Genomic DNA, 17,791 nt, shown 5'->3' on the forward strand with positions numbered 1-17,791 from the left:
GGAATCAAGGGGACAGAAACACTGGGACTTGAAAGCCAGGACTGTGAGAAGCTTACCGCTTACAAGGAAGAGGGAAAAGGATGGACAAAGACCACGGAGAAACCAAAACCACGTTCGCTTTCTCTTCCTTTGCCCCCAGGCAGCTCAGAAAATCACTCTTGGTTTTGCTGACCCTGAGAGAGCCACATACATGTAAAAGTTCCCTCTTCTTGCCTCAGACAGGCCCCGTTTCTCTATTCTTATCCTTGTGTTTAAAACATTTTTATTAGTGTTTTTTTCTTTGTCTTAAAATTTTAAACAGCTGTTTATAAAAACACAACAAATACACAACACAAAACAAAACTTGGGAAAAAAAATAACTCACGGTATAGTCCATATATACTCAGACGGTGTGATATATTTATATAATAAAAGATGAAAATAGTCACTTTCCATAATAAAAATAAGTTCTATTTTTTTGTTTATTTTACAATATACTTAATACTCTCTCTTTTTGCCTCTTACTCTCCAGCTTCCTCTCCTTCATTCTGAATCTCAAAGAGGTTCCACGGTGGCTGTCCCCAGCCCAGTGAGCTGGAGTCCGAAAGGCGGAGGATGGGTGGGTGGCAGAGGGAGGCTCAGGAACACGCGCGGCAGCCACATTCCAAGTGTCTCTCCACCTCTTCCACGAATGAGGAGCCGTCCGTGCACTGGAAGACGTATTTCCGCCGCTTGCTCCGAATCGGCTGGCAGCACTGGCTCCCGCAGCCCCCGCGGCATTCCATGATGGGCACCTTGGACGCTGTGGCACACGAGGCGTAATCTTTCTGGCGGCGGATGGCTTCACGGACTATCTCCCCCATACACGGATTCTCTGAAGAGGGTAGAAAGGCAATGTTAGGGCTCTGCTGGTAATCGGGTCTGGCAGGTCCATTGGTGGATCCCTGGTCGGCTCTCAGGCGATACTCGTGATCTCTGTGTGCGCCTGCTTACTAGCATGGGTCCAAGGAACCGTGGGACCGAGGAACCGTGTGACCAGGAGGAGCAGGCCAGGAGCAAGGGTGGGGTTGAGGGAATCATGTAGCTGTGGCCAGGTTGAAACTTTCTTTCCCCTTATAAGGTCTAGTAGCACCTGGAGTTCGTCCTCATGCAAATGAGGCATCCCCAGAATCTTGGCCCTGACCAATGATGTACACTCGCCCCGCCCTCAGCTCCACAAAGGTTTAAGTAGGCCTTGTTCGTCCCAATTAAACACGCTCTCTTGCTGAAGCCTTGCTGAAGTTTGTTCTCTCTAACTCGGCTGGTCTGTCTTACTCCGGCTATACTCTCCGGATCCACCAGTCATGGTCATGTTGTGACACACTAGTTCATCACCTGCCTACTTATCCATCCAACCACCTTTCCTTCCTGCCTCCCTCCCGCCCCACCCTCCCTCTCTCCCGCCTTCCTCACTTTTACGCATTTGATGTGCTTTTACTATGCCAGGCTCAACGCAAGGCTTTAATCAGGTCCCGAGGCTATTCTGGTAGCAGAGGTGGGCTTAGCCCTCCACCTTCCAAGGAACTGGCAAGCCGGTAAATAGCGGCTAAATGGTGTTAGTAGGTACGCTTTGATTGAAAGAACGTGCTTAAATACTAACATTGAAAACATCTGAATTTGACATTAAGAATTTGGATTTCTGGCTTCTCTGAAACCTGGACGTCTGCCAGAGCACAGCTTGCTTCCTCACGCTGTCATGGTGGGCAGAGCGCTTAGAGATGTGGATGGGGCAGAAGAGTATCTATTTGTCCCAGCTAGGAGTGGATGTCCCTGACCACTCCCAGTAGCCTGTCTCTCTTGATCTAGAGCAGTGGTTCTCAACCTGTAAGTCTCAATTCCTCTGGGGGTCGAATGACCTTTACACAGGGGTTGCCTAAGACCATGAGAAAAACACAGATATTTACATTACAGTTCATAACTGTAGAGAAATTGGTTATGAAACTGCTGTTTCAATAATTCTATGGTTGGGGGGCCACCACAACATGAGGAGCTGTTTTAAAGGGTCGCTGTATTACGAAGGTTGAGGACCACTGGTCTAGACTCTGGACACTAGTTTTTAATCAACACTGAAATGAACCTATTTGTAATGAGAAACTGAGGCAGAGGGAGGCTGTTACAGGGTGTGTCAGTAAGCTGATCTGGTCCAGGGTCCTGGAAGCTTTCTGGGAAGTGACTACAGAGACAAAATCTAGAAAAGATGCTAAGGAGGTCAAGGCCCTTCTGGATGTTTTTGGAAGTTCTAGAAACAACAGGCGAGCAGTAAAGAGGATCGCTGTGTGTGCTGGAACGTTGACCTCTGACCCTGCTCTTCACCCCCAGCCTCCACTCCCTCCCAACCCAGGACACCTGCAACCTCCGGAGCAGGCACTGGGGAAGGAAAGAAGAATCAGAAGGCTCACAGTCGTGGAAAAATCACTTGTTATCCTGCGCCTCAGTTTCCCTGCCTGGAAAACCGTAACCCATGCACCTGTCCTCCTCACTGATTCATGGCCTCTCAAGAGCAGGAAAGGCAACGGAAGAGGAAAAGCACCAGAGCTTTGTAAAGGGTTGTGTGTTTTAGTAGGATGACCAGGCACCATATCCACCTACAAACAAACCTTTAAAACGATGGGGCCTTAAAGGATACAGAGTCAAGTGATGATGATGATGATGATGATGATGTGTGTGTGTGAGAGAGAGAGAGAGAGAAAGAATGTGTGTGTGTGTGTGTGTGTGAGAGAGAGAGAGAGAGAGAGAGAATGTGTGCGCGCGCACGTGTGCATGCATACAATGTAGAGGCACAGTGTGGCAACAACTGGAGTGAAGGATAGGTGAGGGGTGCTTGGCCCATCCTCATATGACTCCAAGTCTGAGATGGCTTCAGAGTTGAAACCTGAGCAGCTTTCGTCAAAGGTTCTTCATTCAGATGTGCAATGTAAGAGTCTGTGAGTGACAGGGTATGACCTGGATGCTGGCGGCAGGAGAACCTGTCAGTGTCTGGGCAGAAGAAAAACCACCTACTTTGCTATTGTGTTTATCAGGGACATCCATCCTAGCTGTTTTCTCCCTCTTCCCTTCCCTTCCCCTCCCCCCCTCATCTCTTTCACACACATTTCTTTGACTGGGTGTGAGGGTAATGGTGGCTTGGGGACTGAGCTGGAGGTATGTTGTACTCTTCAACTTTCTGAAGCAGTTTGGGAGGAGTTATGTCAGGTTTCCCAAGATGTGTGTAGAAAGCAGCAGTGAACTCTGAGACCTTGGACTTAGACTGAAGACTGTTCCCTCCCCTCCCCTCCCCTCTCCCCCTCCCCTTTTCCCCCTTTCTCTTCCCCCCTTTCCTCTTTTTCTCCACTCCCCTCTCTTTTTGGTCTCCTGCAACTCAGGCTGGTCTAGGGACCAGCTTGAATTTCTGAGGCATCCTTTCATCTAATGATAGGATTTTTTTGAGATAAAAACATTTTATTTATGCAGATGCGTGTATACACCATGTGTGTGCTTGTCTGTCCTAAGGATTCCTGCAGCTACAGGTGGTTGTGAGTTTCAGGTGGCTGTGGGTGCTGGGAACCAAACTTGAGTCCTCTTGAAAAGCAGAAAGTGCTCTTCATTGCTGAGCCCCCTTCTGGTGTATGTGGGTACTACACATATGTGAGAGGCAAAACACCCATACTCTGTAGTGATGGCTCAGCAGTTCAGACTTCACAAGAGTGCTTACTGCTTGTCGTGGTTTGAATATGCCTGGCCCAGGGGAGTGGCACTATTTGGAGGTGTGGCCTTGTTGGAGTAGGTGTGTCACTGTGGCTATAAGACCTCATCCTAGCTTCCTGGAAGTCAGTCTTCCACTAGCAGCCTTCAGATGAAGATGTGGAACTCTCAGCTTCTCCTGCACCATGCCTGCCTAGATGTTGCCATGTTCCCACCTTGATGATAATGGACTGAACCTCTGAACCTGTAAGCCAGCCCCAATTAAATGTTGTCCTTCTAAGAGTTGCCTTAGTCATAGTGTCTGTTCACAGCAGTAAAACCCTAATGAAGACACTGCTCTTCTAGAAGACCCTAGAACACAAGGTCAGTTCCCAGCACCCAGGCAGCACACAGCCACCTCCAACTCCAGTTCTAGGTGATCTGGTGCCCTCTTCTGGACTCCATGGACACTGCACTCTCACACATTTCTGCTCCCCAACTCTTAGCACATCCCCCAGGTACCACAAACTCAACATAGCACATATTCTACCGAGAAACCCCGAGGATAGCATGGTAGCCAACCGGTGTCCACAATAACCCCATTACCCTCATCTCCTGCTCTGTCTTCTATGTAGTAGCTTCCCTTAGTGAATGCACAGTACCAGTGTAACTGATACACTGACCTGGAAATGGCAGTACAAGTTACTTCTCCGCCTCGGTCATTCAAGACCATGCACGGCTTCCTCCTCGCTATCTGGCAGTTCCCTCTGGGGAAGATCAGGTGCTCTTTGACCCCGGCTTCTTTCCCAGGCCCTCTGTCCCACAAGGACAGCAGACTCACCTTGCTCACAGTGACTGCCACTGAAGCCAGGTTGGCACAGGCAATAGGGCTCCCCTCGATCTGAGACGTGGCACTGCCCGTGGTGGCACTTGAAGGCTGAGCAGGCACTGGCAGAGTCATTCTTCTGGTCACACAAGGCTCCTCCATAGCCCTCGGCACACTTGCACATGTATGAGTTGCCATTCGCCACGCATGTCCCATGGCTGCAGCTGTGGGCAGAGGAGACCAGAATCAGTGCTGCTAGGACCTTCTCTGTCTTCCCAGCCAGGGGACCCAGAGCTGTGGGACCTTGCGTCGGGTACAGCCTTCCTTCAGTCCAGCATCTAAGTGTCTCATTTCATGTAAAACCCATGTTAGTGGCCACATAGTTGGATGCCATTGTGCCCTAGGGAACATCTACTGCCAGCTCTGACCATGACAGATGCTCATGAGAGTCTACAGTGTCAATTCACAGGCCAACAGACTTTAAGATTTCTGTCTTAAAAATATCTTTTTTTTTTTTTTTTTTTTTTTTAAAGACAGGGCCTCACTGTGTAGCTTTGTCTGGCTTGGAACTCACTTTGTGAGCAATCGCCATATCTGGCAAAAATAATTTTTATTTATTTATTTTTTTTAAAGATCTATTTATTATTATATGTACGTACACTGTAGCTGCCTTTAGATACACCAGAAGAGGGCATCGGATCTTATTAGGGATGGTTGTGAGCCACCATGTGGTTGCTGGGATTTGAGCTCAGGACTTTCAGAAGAGCAGTCAGTGCTCTTATTTGCTGAGCCATCTCTCCAGCCCCTTTTAAATATTGCATTTTAGTAGGTGTGTGTGTGGGTGCACATGTGGAGGTCAGAGGACAAGTTGCTACAGTAGGCTCCCTCCTCCTACCATGTGCGCCCTGAGGGATTGAACTCAGGTTCTGAGGCTTAGCAGCAAGCTCCTCTTACCCAGTGAGCCATCTTGCTGGTCTTTGTAAACATTTTAACCCTCCCTCAATTTAAATAGCAACACTATTGCTACCATTACTACTACTACTACTATTACTATTACTACTATTTCTATTACTACCACTACAGGTTGAACAACCCTCACCCAGAATGCCCCCAAATCCAAACATTTTAAACATCAGCATGGGTTCCAGTGAAAAATCCTACACCTGACTTCACTGATGAGCTGCTGATAAAACACAGACACATTGAACAGATCATACGGAATTATCACCAAGCCGTGTGCGCGCGCACGTGCATGGCGTCTATGAAATGTGAACAGCCTTTGTGTATCTGCCTCACTCTCATCCCCCCAGTGTCTCAGGGGAACAGGTATATACTCTAAACTGTGGAAAGGACCCACAGATGTGGATCATTTCTAGGGTCAGACATTTCAGACAAGAGACCTGTTCTCAGCAGGCAGCCCATGCTGTGTACCAGGCGCCGTGTTAAACTCATCAGACCTTGTGCCACTCCACCGCAGGGCAGCCCCTCCCGTGAACCTGCCTCCTGCCCATCTCCCAGAGTGAGGCCCGCATTTTGTAATATAAAAAGAATCCTTAGAATTATTGTATGTATATGATGGTTTTGCCTGCACTAAGTGCACCATGTGTCTGTGGACACCATGAGAGGGTGTCGGATCCTCTGGATCTGGAGTCACAGGCAGTTGTGAGTCACCGTGAGGGGTGACGGTAAGAGCAGCAAGTGCTCTTGACTACTGAGCTATGTTTCTTTTTTTACTTCAAAAAACTGAAAGAGATTAATATGGCTTTCTGTATGTGGGCATTTTTGCTTACATGCATATATGCACACCATGTGTGTGCCTAGCACCCACAGAGACCAGAAAACAGTGCTGAATCCCCTGGAACTGGAGTTACAGATGGCTGTACGTGGTCATGGGGTTCCTTTGGAAGAATAGTGCTCTTACCGAGCTAGCTCTATAGCTCCCAGTTCGTTCTTTTAAAATTATTGCTTTTCTTTACTTGTCTGTTTATTTCTGTGCGTGCACATGCCGTAGCATGGTTGTAGAGGTCAGGGGACAACTTGTGGGAGGTGGTTCTTGTCTTCTATTGTGTGGGTCCTGGGGACTGAACTCAGGTCATCGGGCCGGGAGGCACAAGCCTTTACCTGCTAAACCATCTCCCCAGGCCACGAAGCCTGAATTTTCAATCATGATATAACTCTGAGCCTACCAGGTTGACATTCAAGTCAAGATTCACATTAACTCCGGGGCCAGGCACACACATCAAGAGTAACGGGAAGTTCGGGCATCTACAGCATTCCTTTCTTCCTGACCAGGACTGTTATTCCCTGACTGTTTGACTGTTCAGCCAGCCAAATTACCGGTCCTGAGTCTGGTATTACTTTTGGCCAAATGCAATTTCTTGTATTTAGTATAAGGCCCTGCACATAGTAGGCCCTCAATAAACATTTGTTGATTGAGTAATGGATGACTGTACCATTAAATGTGATTCCGACGTGCATGGTTATGCAGACTGTAGGGCTCCCAGGACCTGGAATTCCTGTCTTCTGTTTTTTGCTGTGCTGTGTTTGGGGTTCTATTTCCCTTAAGACAGCTTTTTCTAATCATGGTACAGAGTCTGGCTGTGGCTTTCACAGGTCCCAAGGGCTGCCTGGTGGTGACAGATATTTTGAGAAAGCTCTCCTCACACTCGTGCTTTCCAGGCATGCTGCTTGGATGCAGGAGCCCCACTTCTTGGCATTTTAAGCAGTTGTGCTATCCATATTAGAACTACAACTCCCAGCATCCATCAGTGTCTATTCCTTAGATACAGGCAGGGCAACTTGTGCTCAGGACTCACCTGTGACCGAGGCAGGGGTCCCGAGCTTCCTGATCACACAGAGGACCTGTCCATCCGGGATGGCACTCGCACACTACGCTGTCCTTCTCCACGGAGCGACACAGGCCGTGACGACACACGGTGCAGGACTTGCAGCCAGGAGACACCCCCAGGGACTGGGGTGGGAGGGCCTTGAAGTCCTGCAACTCGTTGTTGATGCGCACGTCATGGATGCAGCCATGGAAACCGCCCAGCGGCCTGTCTGCACCCTGGCGTAAGGCAGAGAGGCCCGTCGAGGTGGGGATGCCTGTGGGAGGAAGCCGGGACAAGCCTGAAGATACTTCCCGTCCCATCTCCACCCGTCTTCAAAGGGAGAACATGCATAGCCCCTCTCTACAGTCACCATTCAGAGCTCTGGGCCTCTGCTGTTCAAATGGAGTTAGGAGGCCAAGGCCTTACTCTCATAGGGACATGTGTCCTTGCTTTGGGACACACGTTAAAACTCAACTTATCACCAGTATCTAAATTCAAAAACAGCAACAACAACAACAACAACAAAAACTCTGCAGAAGTCTGTATTTCCAGCTTTCAAAGGAGAAGTGAGAAGATCTGTCATCTACTGTCACACAGTCCCCCTGACTTAACTGAAGCCCACCCCTTAGGCATGGTGTGGGTGGAGGATCAGTGGGTTCACCCCACTATTCCTGTCTCTACCAGCTGGAGGTGCTCCTTGCCCCAGTTCCTGTTCGAAAGCCCACGTCAAAGGAGCTGCAGACTGGGAGAGAGGATAAGCTTGGGGGAGTAGCTTTGGGGTTCAGGGTTTCCAGACTATTTTATCTCCCTCTGCGCTACCCTGAGGTCTTTCTCGGGACTGTGTGCAGACTCCTGGTAAAGGCCTGATCTTGTTTTCAGGGACGTCTGCTCTGTGTCCTCTCTGCTTTCACTGATGGGCAGATAGCTTGATTGTGTGTGTGTGTGTGTTTGGCATACATATGGCCCTGGGTTCGATCCCCAGCAATGGCATAAACTGGGCATGGAGGCACATGCCTGTAATCCCAGCACTCAGTAGGTAGAGGCAGGAGAATGAAAAGTTCATGGTTCTCCCCGGCTATAAATGAAGTCTGAGGCCTGCCTGTGCTACAGGAGACCCTATCTCAATTAAAAAAAAAAAAGGCTTTACTCTCTGTTCTTCTGTCCCCACCACTTCCTGTCCAGGCCCTGTGTTGGCTGGAACAAGTGTTTTGTCCTGGCCACAGGGTGAATGAGTGCAGGGAGGACAGTGACCCTTTTCCTTGTGGAGAAGCTGCGTCCTAAGATGAGTCTGGGCCAGGAACATTCCGTGTCCCCCTGCATCTGGATGGCCTGTCCAAAGTCCAAGTCCCTGGGTCCGTGCCAGCTTGGCTGGGGACACCCGGGCTGACGTCGGAGAAATCTGCATTGAACAAACTGCTTTGGTGGCTTTGTGTGAACACGTGTCTCTGGGGCAGAGAATCCTGCCTACTGTTCGTTCGCATCAGGGAAGTGCTCTACTGAAGAGGCCCAGCCCGAAATCCCCGCTTGGAGGCTGGTTTGTCTTTTTTCCGTATAATTCAAGACCTAGGGGCTTCATTTCAGGTCTAGGCAGGCAGCTTGTATCATTTCGTATTTTGTGTTCTGTACAACCCTGACCTCTGGGTGGTGTTTCTTGCCATGTCTGAGGTAGAGCAGAGGTGGACCGGCCCGGAGCTTGCAGACTGCAGCAAGCCTGGACATCTTCTTCTTCCCTCTCCTCACCTCCATCCACCTGCCATCCCCTCAGTGGCCCACCCTCTCTACTTTATGAGCAAAGTCTGTTTATATGATCCAGAGTCTGTTTCCCATTTCAGCAACCAGTTTTGTCATCACTTCCTCTAGGAAGTCTCCCCTGATTGACTCTGGCAGGAGATACCGAAAAGACATTAGGGAGACCCCAGCATCAGTGCAGACGCAGTAAGCCAGGAAGGTGGAAGGGGTGGGGTGGGACTAGGTGGTGACAGGGAGAGCGTTACCTCCAAGATAGAGGGGGCTGTTGATGCCGACCGCTGGCTGCTTCTGGAGCTTGCCCAGACTCTTGGGGGCGCCTTTGTCTACCACCAGGTTCAGGGTCTGGTTTAGCATCACCAGCTCCACGCTGTGAAACTGACCGTCATTCACCGTCTCCACGCTGGGCAGGAGAGAAAGGAAGAGAGCCAGAGGTCAAGTGCGCTCCACAGAGGTCAAGTGCGGTCTCCGGCCAGGCGCGTGGCTGCAGTTTTTTTTTTTTTTTTTTTTTTTTTGGATTTGTTTTTTTTGAGACAGGGTTTCTCTGTGTAGCCCTGGCTGTCCTGGAACTCACTCTGTAGACCAGGCTGGCCTCGAATTCAGAAATCCACCTGCCTCTGCCTCCCAGAGTGCTGGGATTAAAGGCATGCACCCCGCGTCCCATTTTACATTCATTTGGAAACAACTTCGAGTTATAGAAGTTGCAAAAATAAAAACAGAAAACACACCTCCCAGCTCCAGTTTCTATGAGTGATGTAAGGATAAGGTATTCATGTCATGACCCTTGACCTCTGTAAGGATCAGGTATTCATGTCATGGCCCTTGACCTCTGTAAGGATAAGGTATTCATGTCATGACCCTTGACCTCTGTAAGGATAAGGTATGCATGCCATGACCCTTGACCTCTGTACACTTTCTCTGAGTGACATAAGGATAAGGTATTCATGTCATGACCCTTGACTTCTGCAAGGATAAGGTATACATGTCATGACCCTTGACTTCTGCAAGGATAAGGAATGCGTATCATGGCCCTTGACCTCTGGATCCCTCAGCTGTGTCTCCCTAGGGCAGGGCTGTTCTCTCACATAAGCGCAGTGTGCTGATTGAGCAGGGAGCAGTTCACGTTCATGCTAACCCTTCACATGCCCGGATGCACAGTGGCCGCAGCAACGGCCCGTGCACAGGTTTCTGCTCCCACCACAGAGCCAGCACAGGGCCACAGCAGCTGCTGCTCAGTTCTTGCCCTAGTTTTTTTCAGAGTAGGCAAGCTATCCTTAGCCGATCATCTCAGGCTGGCTCTGCCCTCACACCACCCGGACACCTGCTCTCGGAAGATGCTGCCCCTCCAAACACCCCATTTCCTCTGTCAACTTCACTGTAGAGTTAGCCTCGCCATAAGAAACATCTGGGAGAAAATATTCGAGTATTATGTGATTTCCCCCTAGCATGTATGAACTGCATACACTCTCGGTTAAGATGTCAGTAATTTGTTCTTGTTCCTGAATCCACAGCCTGGACCCTGGTGATCCTTACTATAGTTTTGATCCTGGGAGAAGCAATGGTAGAGAGGCCTGGGACCCCCACAAGTTCTCCAAAAAACCGTAGCCATTTGTCCACTCATTCATCCATCCTCCCCACCCTCCCTTCTTCTTTCCCTCTCCTACTCACAGACCTGTCCACTCCTTCCTCTCCATCCACGTGTCCTGTCTGTCATCCTTCTACCCATGCTGAGGGCTGAGTCATAGGTCTTAGGTGCTGGGGACCACTAACAACTCACGAAGCCCACACTGCACCACATCTCCTCTAAATCAAATGGCCACCTTTTAAGCATAAGGTCCAGCCAGGCAGCACGAAAATGAGGGTGAGGCCGGAGCTGAGAGACCCCCGGGAATTTGGGTCAGGGATGGGGAGCTGTGCGAACGGGTCAGGAGCATGTCTCCTGCCCTGAGCTGTGAATGAGCGCCGGCAGAGGCTGTCCTCTTGCAGACAAGTTGATGTGTAGAGGTTAGAGAAAGAGGGCCAAGCCCTTGCTTAGTTTTCTAACCATGTGCAAAAATGTGCAGCTGTATCCCTGACCACCCCAGAGCTGCTGCTGTCCTGGTAACTGAGCTCCTGGGACCCGTGGCCGAAAGGAGGGATGGGCTATTTGGGAACTCAGTTTCAAAGGTTGCATTCCAGAGCTGTTTTAGGTCAGTCTTTGAAACAGAGTCCTGTTTACTTCTTGGTGGCCAGAAGCAAGAAGGAAGGGGGCTGGGTCCCAAGGTCCCAATGTTCCCTGTAAGGACACACCCACCCATGACCTCATTTCCTCTTCTAATGTGCCACTACCTAATAATACTACAGACTGGAGGTTAGGCCTCATGCTTGGGTGAGCACCAGGCTGCCTCCCTATGAGAGACAGCTATGAAGCCAGGAGAACAGGAGTGTGGCCTTCTCTTCCATTCTTTCCAGAATCAAGTGAGGGTCAAGGTAGTCAGGGTAGCTAATTTCCTGGTTTGGATATACTCAGGCACTGCAAGCAACACTGTTAGCTCCTTTCTGGCTGTTAAGATCATTTCCTTGTCCCTTCCTGAGCTCTGCAGGGCCAGCTGAGGCCTTGGTGTGTGGTTGAGGACCACCAGGCTGGAGACAGTGCTTACAGCAGTTATTGAAGTAATAGGGGCTGCAGTCACAACTCTCCGCCCCAGGGAGCACTGGGCTCCCCTGGCTCCGAGGAGGACAGCCTTGTCTGCCTGCCCTACCCACCCTTAAAGAAAGGCATAAGGGCCAGAGAGATAGCTTGGAGGGCAAAGAGCTGTGTAATAGTCAATACCTGAGGTTGGATCCTAGAATCCTCCTGAAGCCAGACACAGTAGTGTGTATCTATAGTCTCAGAGTTTCAGGGAGATGGGCATGGAGACAGGAGAGCCCTCAGAAGGTCACAGATGAGCCAGCCTGGCATATACAGGAATAAACAAGACAGCCAGTATCAAAGTAGCCGGGAAGACTGATACCCGAGGTTGGTCCCTGACCTCCACACGTATGCCCCGGTGTGGACACGCCTGCCCGCACAATCGCAGACACACACAGAGATTTCTGCCAAAGCAGTAAACATTGGTCTTCCAAAGAAAATTATCAGTGGGAAAATGGCTATACTGCTAACGACAACAACCACCAAGACGGTAAAAGTTAAAGCCACGCCTAACCCTTCTGTTTGCTCTAAGAGAAATGACCCATGCCGCACTGCCAAGTGTGGGTGATCAGGCTCTCGGAGAGATCCTTAGGGATTTCAGGGGAGACGAGGGACCCGAGAGTCTTCCTGATCCTCCACTGCAGCCCAGACAGCGGCAGTGGCAGCAGTGCTGGAGCTGCCGTAGTCAGGCTGGAGGGCTCATGCCTAGGGCCACAGGCATTGCCAGAGGGGCCCAGGGTTCTCTTCAGTGTTTCAAGATGTAGTTACTGTTTGTGTGCACGTGAGTGCCCGCACGTGCGTATGTGCACGGCTACACGCCTGGTGCTTCCTGGAGCTAGAAGAGGATGCTGGATCCTAGAACTACAGTTACAGTGAGCTGTCTGATATGGCTTCTGGGAACCGAAAGCATCTTCTCCAAGAGCAGGAAATGCTCTCTACTACTCTTTTCCTAGTGGCAGTGGGTCTGGGCCATGCAGTAAGGGCAGGAGCTGAAAATCTTCATTTAACCCTCACAAGCCCGTGGGCAGGAGGCACATCTTTCCTCGTTTGGAAACAAGAGACTCACTGCTCAAGGAATTAGTGTGCCTCACAAAGAGTCAGGACTTCAGCTCATGTCTCCCAGCTACGCCAGGGCAGGCCACTGTACAGGAAAGATTGTACACTGTACAGGAAAAGTGGCCATTTCTCCCTGATGCCAAGAGTGACCAATAGGTGGCGACAGAGCCCTGTAGGAACAAAGAGTTCCTGTGATTTCTTTAGGCCAGCAGCCTGGGCCTAGGGAGCAAGCAGGCCTCTCAGACCTCAAACAGGAGTGGTATGTTCGCTCCTTCATGTGTTGAGGACCGGATGGGACCAAGGCCTTTGTAGTGATGGTAGCAATTCAAACTGCCAGGGTATGTGTCCCGCCAGGGAGAGCTGACTCGTGCGTGGAGTTCTGAACCTTAAAAACCTTAAAAAACCCTAAGACACGCCACTCCTAAAATCCCGAATTTCCAGTTTTTCTTCATAGTCTACAGCTCCTGCCTCATAACAGCACCCACTGGAGTTCTGGTCAGCTGCCCTTCCCGCAGGCCCCTGGCCCTGTGGTAGAGGAGCCTCATAGTTTAAGTCTCTCTACCTGTCTTATCCTGGGGCCGGAAAGTGTCTTATCCTGCTGGGCTTAGAGTGTCTGCCCTGTGGCCTCCAGCACAATCTCGACATGCTTCCTCAATTCTTACAACTACTGGGGCCTGAGCAGAGTCGGTGATGGGCTAAGGCCCTGCAGCCCGGCTGCTCCAGACATGAATCCTGCAGGGGCACTGGCCCTTCACTCTTTCATGGGACCAGCTCATAGGGTCTCAGGGGACAGAAATCTGTAAGCTGCAGATTCCCCTGTATGGGTCAGCCTTGGTTTGGTGGCTTTCATTCAAGGCTGACACTGCCTTCCAGGTGGCAAGTAGTCACCACAGTGACTCTGAGGAAGGGCCTTCTGTCCCTTCAGATGCTGTCAGCTCAGAGTACCAGTCATGAATTACCCATGCCCCTCCCAGCATGGCATTCACAGAGGGCCTCTTCCGTTCCTCTTCCTTCCATCCTGTGGAAATGCCCTCCCTTATCTTCCAAACAGGACCATTTTCTCCTTGTTCGGAAGTGTACCCGCAGCAGGCTGGAGAGCCTCCAGGCCTGCTAGATTCTGCCTGTGTAGACACTGTCTGTGAACATGTGTGTCTTCTATGTGTGGGTTGGTTAATCTCATGTCCCCCACACTCAGCCCCGGTGCCTGATAGATGTTTACCGAGTAGGTCAGTGAGTGAAAAATAACACTATAGGTTGAACATCCCTCTATCTAAAAATCAAAATGCAAAAGACTCTAAGATAATAAAAAAAAAAAGAGCACTAACATAATGTCACAAGTGGAAAATTCCACACATGACCTCATGTGACAGGTTGCATATGGGGGAGGAGCTGATCCTGTGCTACAGTGCTCCATACCCAAATACCGCACAGGGAAGACCACCACTTCTGCTCAAATTCCTGGCCCAAGAGGGACCAGCCCAGAGCCTTCAGGACACAGGAACCAAGGAACAGCCTGGAACAGGATTCTACTGGTTTCTGTCTGTACCCTGGAGCTGACCCTGTGCCACAGCTCTCTATACCCAAATTCCTGCAGAGTGAACTGGTCTCCCAGGAGTACTGACACACAGGCTTGCAGGAGGGACTAGCCACAGTCAGAGACAGCAAGACCAGCTAACACCAGAGATAACCAGATGGCGATAAGCAAGGGCAAGGAATAGAAACCAAGGCTCATCATCAGAGTCTAGTTCTCCCACCACAGTGAGCCCTGGATACCCCAACACACCAGAAAAGCAAGATTCCAATTTAAAATCACATTTCATGATGATGATAGAGGGCTTTAAGAAGGACATAAATGACTGCCTTAAAAAATATAGGAGAGTACAGGTAAACAACTAGAAGCCCTTAAAGAGGAAACAGAAAAATCCCTTAAAGAATTATAGGAAAACACAATCGTTTGGTTGTGAAGGAATTGAACAAAACCATCCTGGATCTAAAAATGGAAGTAGAAACAGTAAAGAAATCACAAAGGGAGACAACCTTGGAGCTAGAAAACCTAAGAAAGAGATCAGGAGTCATAGATGCAAGCACCACCAACAGAATACAAGAGATAGAAGAGAGAATTTCAGATGCAGAAGATACCATAGAAAACATTGACTCAATAGTCAAAGAAAATGCAAAATGCAAAAATCTTGTAACCCAAAACATCCAGGAAATCCAGGACACAATGAGAAGACCAAGCCTAAGGATTATAGGTATGGAAGAGAGCGAAGATCCCCAACTTAAAGGGCCAGTAAATATGTTCAACAAAATTATAGAAGAAAACTTCCCTAACCTAAAGAAAGAGATGCCCATGAACACACAAGAAACCTACAGAACTCCAAACAGATTGGACCAGAAAAGAAAGTCCTCTCTGTCCTTCCCACTTGGTCCAAGGTTACTAGTTTCAGAAACAAAGATGTTAGGAGACCCAGTGTCTGCTCTGTCTTACTGTCCGAGGCTGGCCTTGTCCCCCCCCCCCCCCCTTTTTCCACTGTGAGCTCCACTCCAGTTGGTGCTCTTGTCTTTGCAGCAATCCAGACACAGCCGCCCACTTGTTCTCTCTGTGCATGCAAGTTTTTCCCTTCATGATCTGACTCTCACACATAAAGCCCTGCTTCTGAAATTTATGCACCAAGCACCTTTAATCCCAGTACTCCAGAGGCGGAGACAGATCTCTGGGTGTTTGAGGCTAGCCTGGTCTACATAGTGAGTTTTGGGCAGCTGGGGCTACACAGGAGGGTCTTATCTCCGTTTCTTTCTCTTCTTTTCTTTTTTGAATGCATGAGAGCCACCTGAAGGATTCCTTAAACACAGGTTTGCTGTCCTCTCTCTGGTTGCATCAGATTCATTACTTCTGGGGTAAAGACTGAAAAAAAATGTATATTTCTGTATTTTTATCACATTACTAGTTTTTTTTCACTTCAGGGACAACACTCTGCTCTCAAAATCACTGATTCCTCCTTCTCTTGCTTCAATTTTCTACCCCATTGTGTGTGTGTCTCTGTGTGTATGTGTTTTCATGTGATATGAAGAATGGATTCAGCAGCTGCATGTAAGTTAGATAAACACCCTTCTACTGAGCTATGCCCTCCAGTTCAAACTGCTGTTTGTTTATTTAGCTTTTTTGAAGCAGAGCAGTCCTCACTATTCTGGAACTTACTATGTAGACCAGGCTGGCCATGAACTCACAGAGATCTGCGCACACTTCCTGCCCTGTGCACACTTCCTGCCCTGCCACACACTGGAACTAAAGGCCTTCACAACTGTTACAAGCTCAAACCATTGGCTTTAACCAGGTTTTTCAAACTGGATTTGCTGGAGGAGATTCCGAAGCTTGGGGCTTCCAACTCTGCAGGGCAGTTCTACCTTACTGTAGACGAGGACAGTCTAAATACTGACAACTTGTGAGTGTCATGGGGTTTCTGACTCTGGAGAGTTCTCTCAGATGAGGGGCGCTCACTGCATCCTTTACTAAGCAGCAGGAACCATTTAGAGTGAGCGAGCCTGTCTGTGTGAGGTGGTACTCAGGTCAGGCTGGAGAGAGTGAGGAGGCCTAGTGTTGGCTTACAGTGGCACATGAGGGAACTGCTGCACAGCAGTCATGTCAAATCACATGCTCCAATGGGCTGTCTAAGATGTCCCCTAAAAGCATGCATGTGGAAGGCTTGGTCCAGAGTCTGTGGTGCAAATGGGAGGTGGCGGAACCTTCAGGATGTAGGGTCTGTGTGGGAAGTCCTCTGCTCACTGAGGGGCATAGGCTGAAGGGAATGATGAGACCCCAGTATCCTCTTCTATCTTTGCTTCTCTAAGCTGTCATGCTTAATACTCTACTGCATGCTTCCCACCATGATAAGAAAGTCAAAACGACGAAGCCAAATGACCAGGGACTGAAATCTCTAGAACTGTGCACCAAGAGAGAAACCTTCCCTCTTTATAAGTTGATCGCCTCTGGTATTTTGTTACAGCTGTAGCAAGCTGCCCAACCTATAGGGCGACTTAAAGAGACTTAGGTTTAGGAAGCCCTGACTTTCAGAACAGTTTGAAAGTCATTTAAGCGTAGTCCTGTTCCCTGGGTGCTCTTGAATTTCCTCTCCTTGAATTGCATGCTAATCGCCCTGCTTTCTTTCTTAAACTAATAAAAGATTAGGATGACATTTTGAAAAGGGCATCTCATTAAGCAACCTCATCTCCATTGGAGCACCTGGCTCTATGCACAGTAGCCAGCTGGCCATTTATCTTATGGTAATGAGGTGTCATCTCCCACATGGGCCAGCCTTCCTTTCCCGCTTATGCCTCCAGTGACACCTTTCTTCCTCCCACCTGCCACTGCGTGAGAGCTGTGTCTGTGTGGGACAGGAGGCCCCGGTGTCACCTGGTATCTGCTCTGTAGGAACAGATTCTGTGGCCCAGAGGGGAGGTCTTTACCTGTACACCGTGGTTGGAGGGGAGCTCAGGCTATCATACACCAGCCTCACGTGGCCCTGGTACAGCTCCAGTGCCAAGGGGTCGTTGTCGCCCTTGTAAAGAAGGATGCCATTGTCCTTGTCAGTGGCCACCTGGGGAGAGCCATCAGGGTGTGTGGGTTAGGACTTGCCCAAGCTCCAGCCTCACCTCACCCACTCCTAGCACCCTCTTTCAGTGGCTGTCTCAGAGCCTAGACCAGATTAGAATTCAAATCCATGTCTCTTTCCCCATCTGGCCTTTCTAGTGCAGAAGGCAAGATTCAAGTTTACACTCTAGCAAATGCTGGCTGAGCAAACTGCTTCGACACATACGCACTGAGCATGTACTATGTGCTGTGACATCAGGGTCACTGACCCCTCAAGGATGCTCAAGTTCCTTATGTAGAAGAGCATCTACGTTGAATCTCTGCATGCCTCCCACACGCTTTCTATTACCTCTGGATGAAAGACGATACCCGAGACAGGAAAAACGCTATGGTAACAG

The 17,791-nt window shown here is 49.4% G+C and overlaps 1 protein-coding gene across 1 annotated transcript in view; it reads right to left on the reverse strand.

Annotated features, from left to right (window-relative positions):
- Positions 1–428: 428 nt before the first annotated feature.
- The window catches only part of Slit3 (slit guidance ligand 3), a 595,031-nt gene continuing 577,668 nt past the window's right edge, over positions 429–17,791 (reverse strand). The window contains exons 32-36 of the mRNA XM_052194961.1: positions 17,270–17,400; positions 9,327–9,481; positions 7,321–7,606; positions 4,520–4,728; positions 429–853 (exon numbers count right to left, since the gene is read on the reverse strand). Coding sequence (XP_052050921.1) covers positions 618–853; positions 4,520–4,728; positions 7,321–7,606; positions 9,327–9,481; positions 17,270–17,400 — 1,017 coding nt within the window. The 3' untranslated portion in view covers positions 429–617. The remainder of the gene's footprint in view (positions 854–4,519; positions 4,729–7,320; positions 7,607–9,326; positions 9,482–17,269; positions 17,401–17,791) is intronic.

This window comes from Apodemus sylvaticus, chromosome 10, assembly GCF_947179515.1.
Source record: "Apodemus sylvaticus chromosome 10, mApoSyl1.1, whole genome shotgun sequence".
Taxonomy (NCBI): domain Eukaryota; kingdom Metazoa; phylum Chordata; class Mammalia; order Rodentia; family Muridae; genus Apodemus; species Apodemus sylvaticus.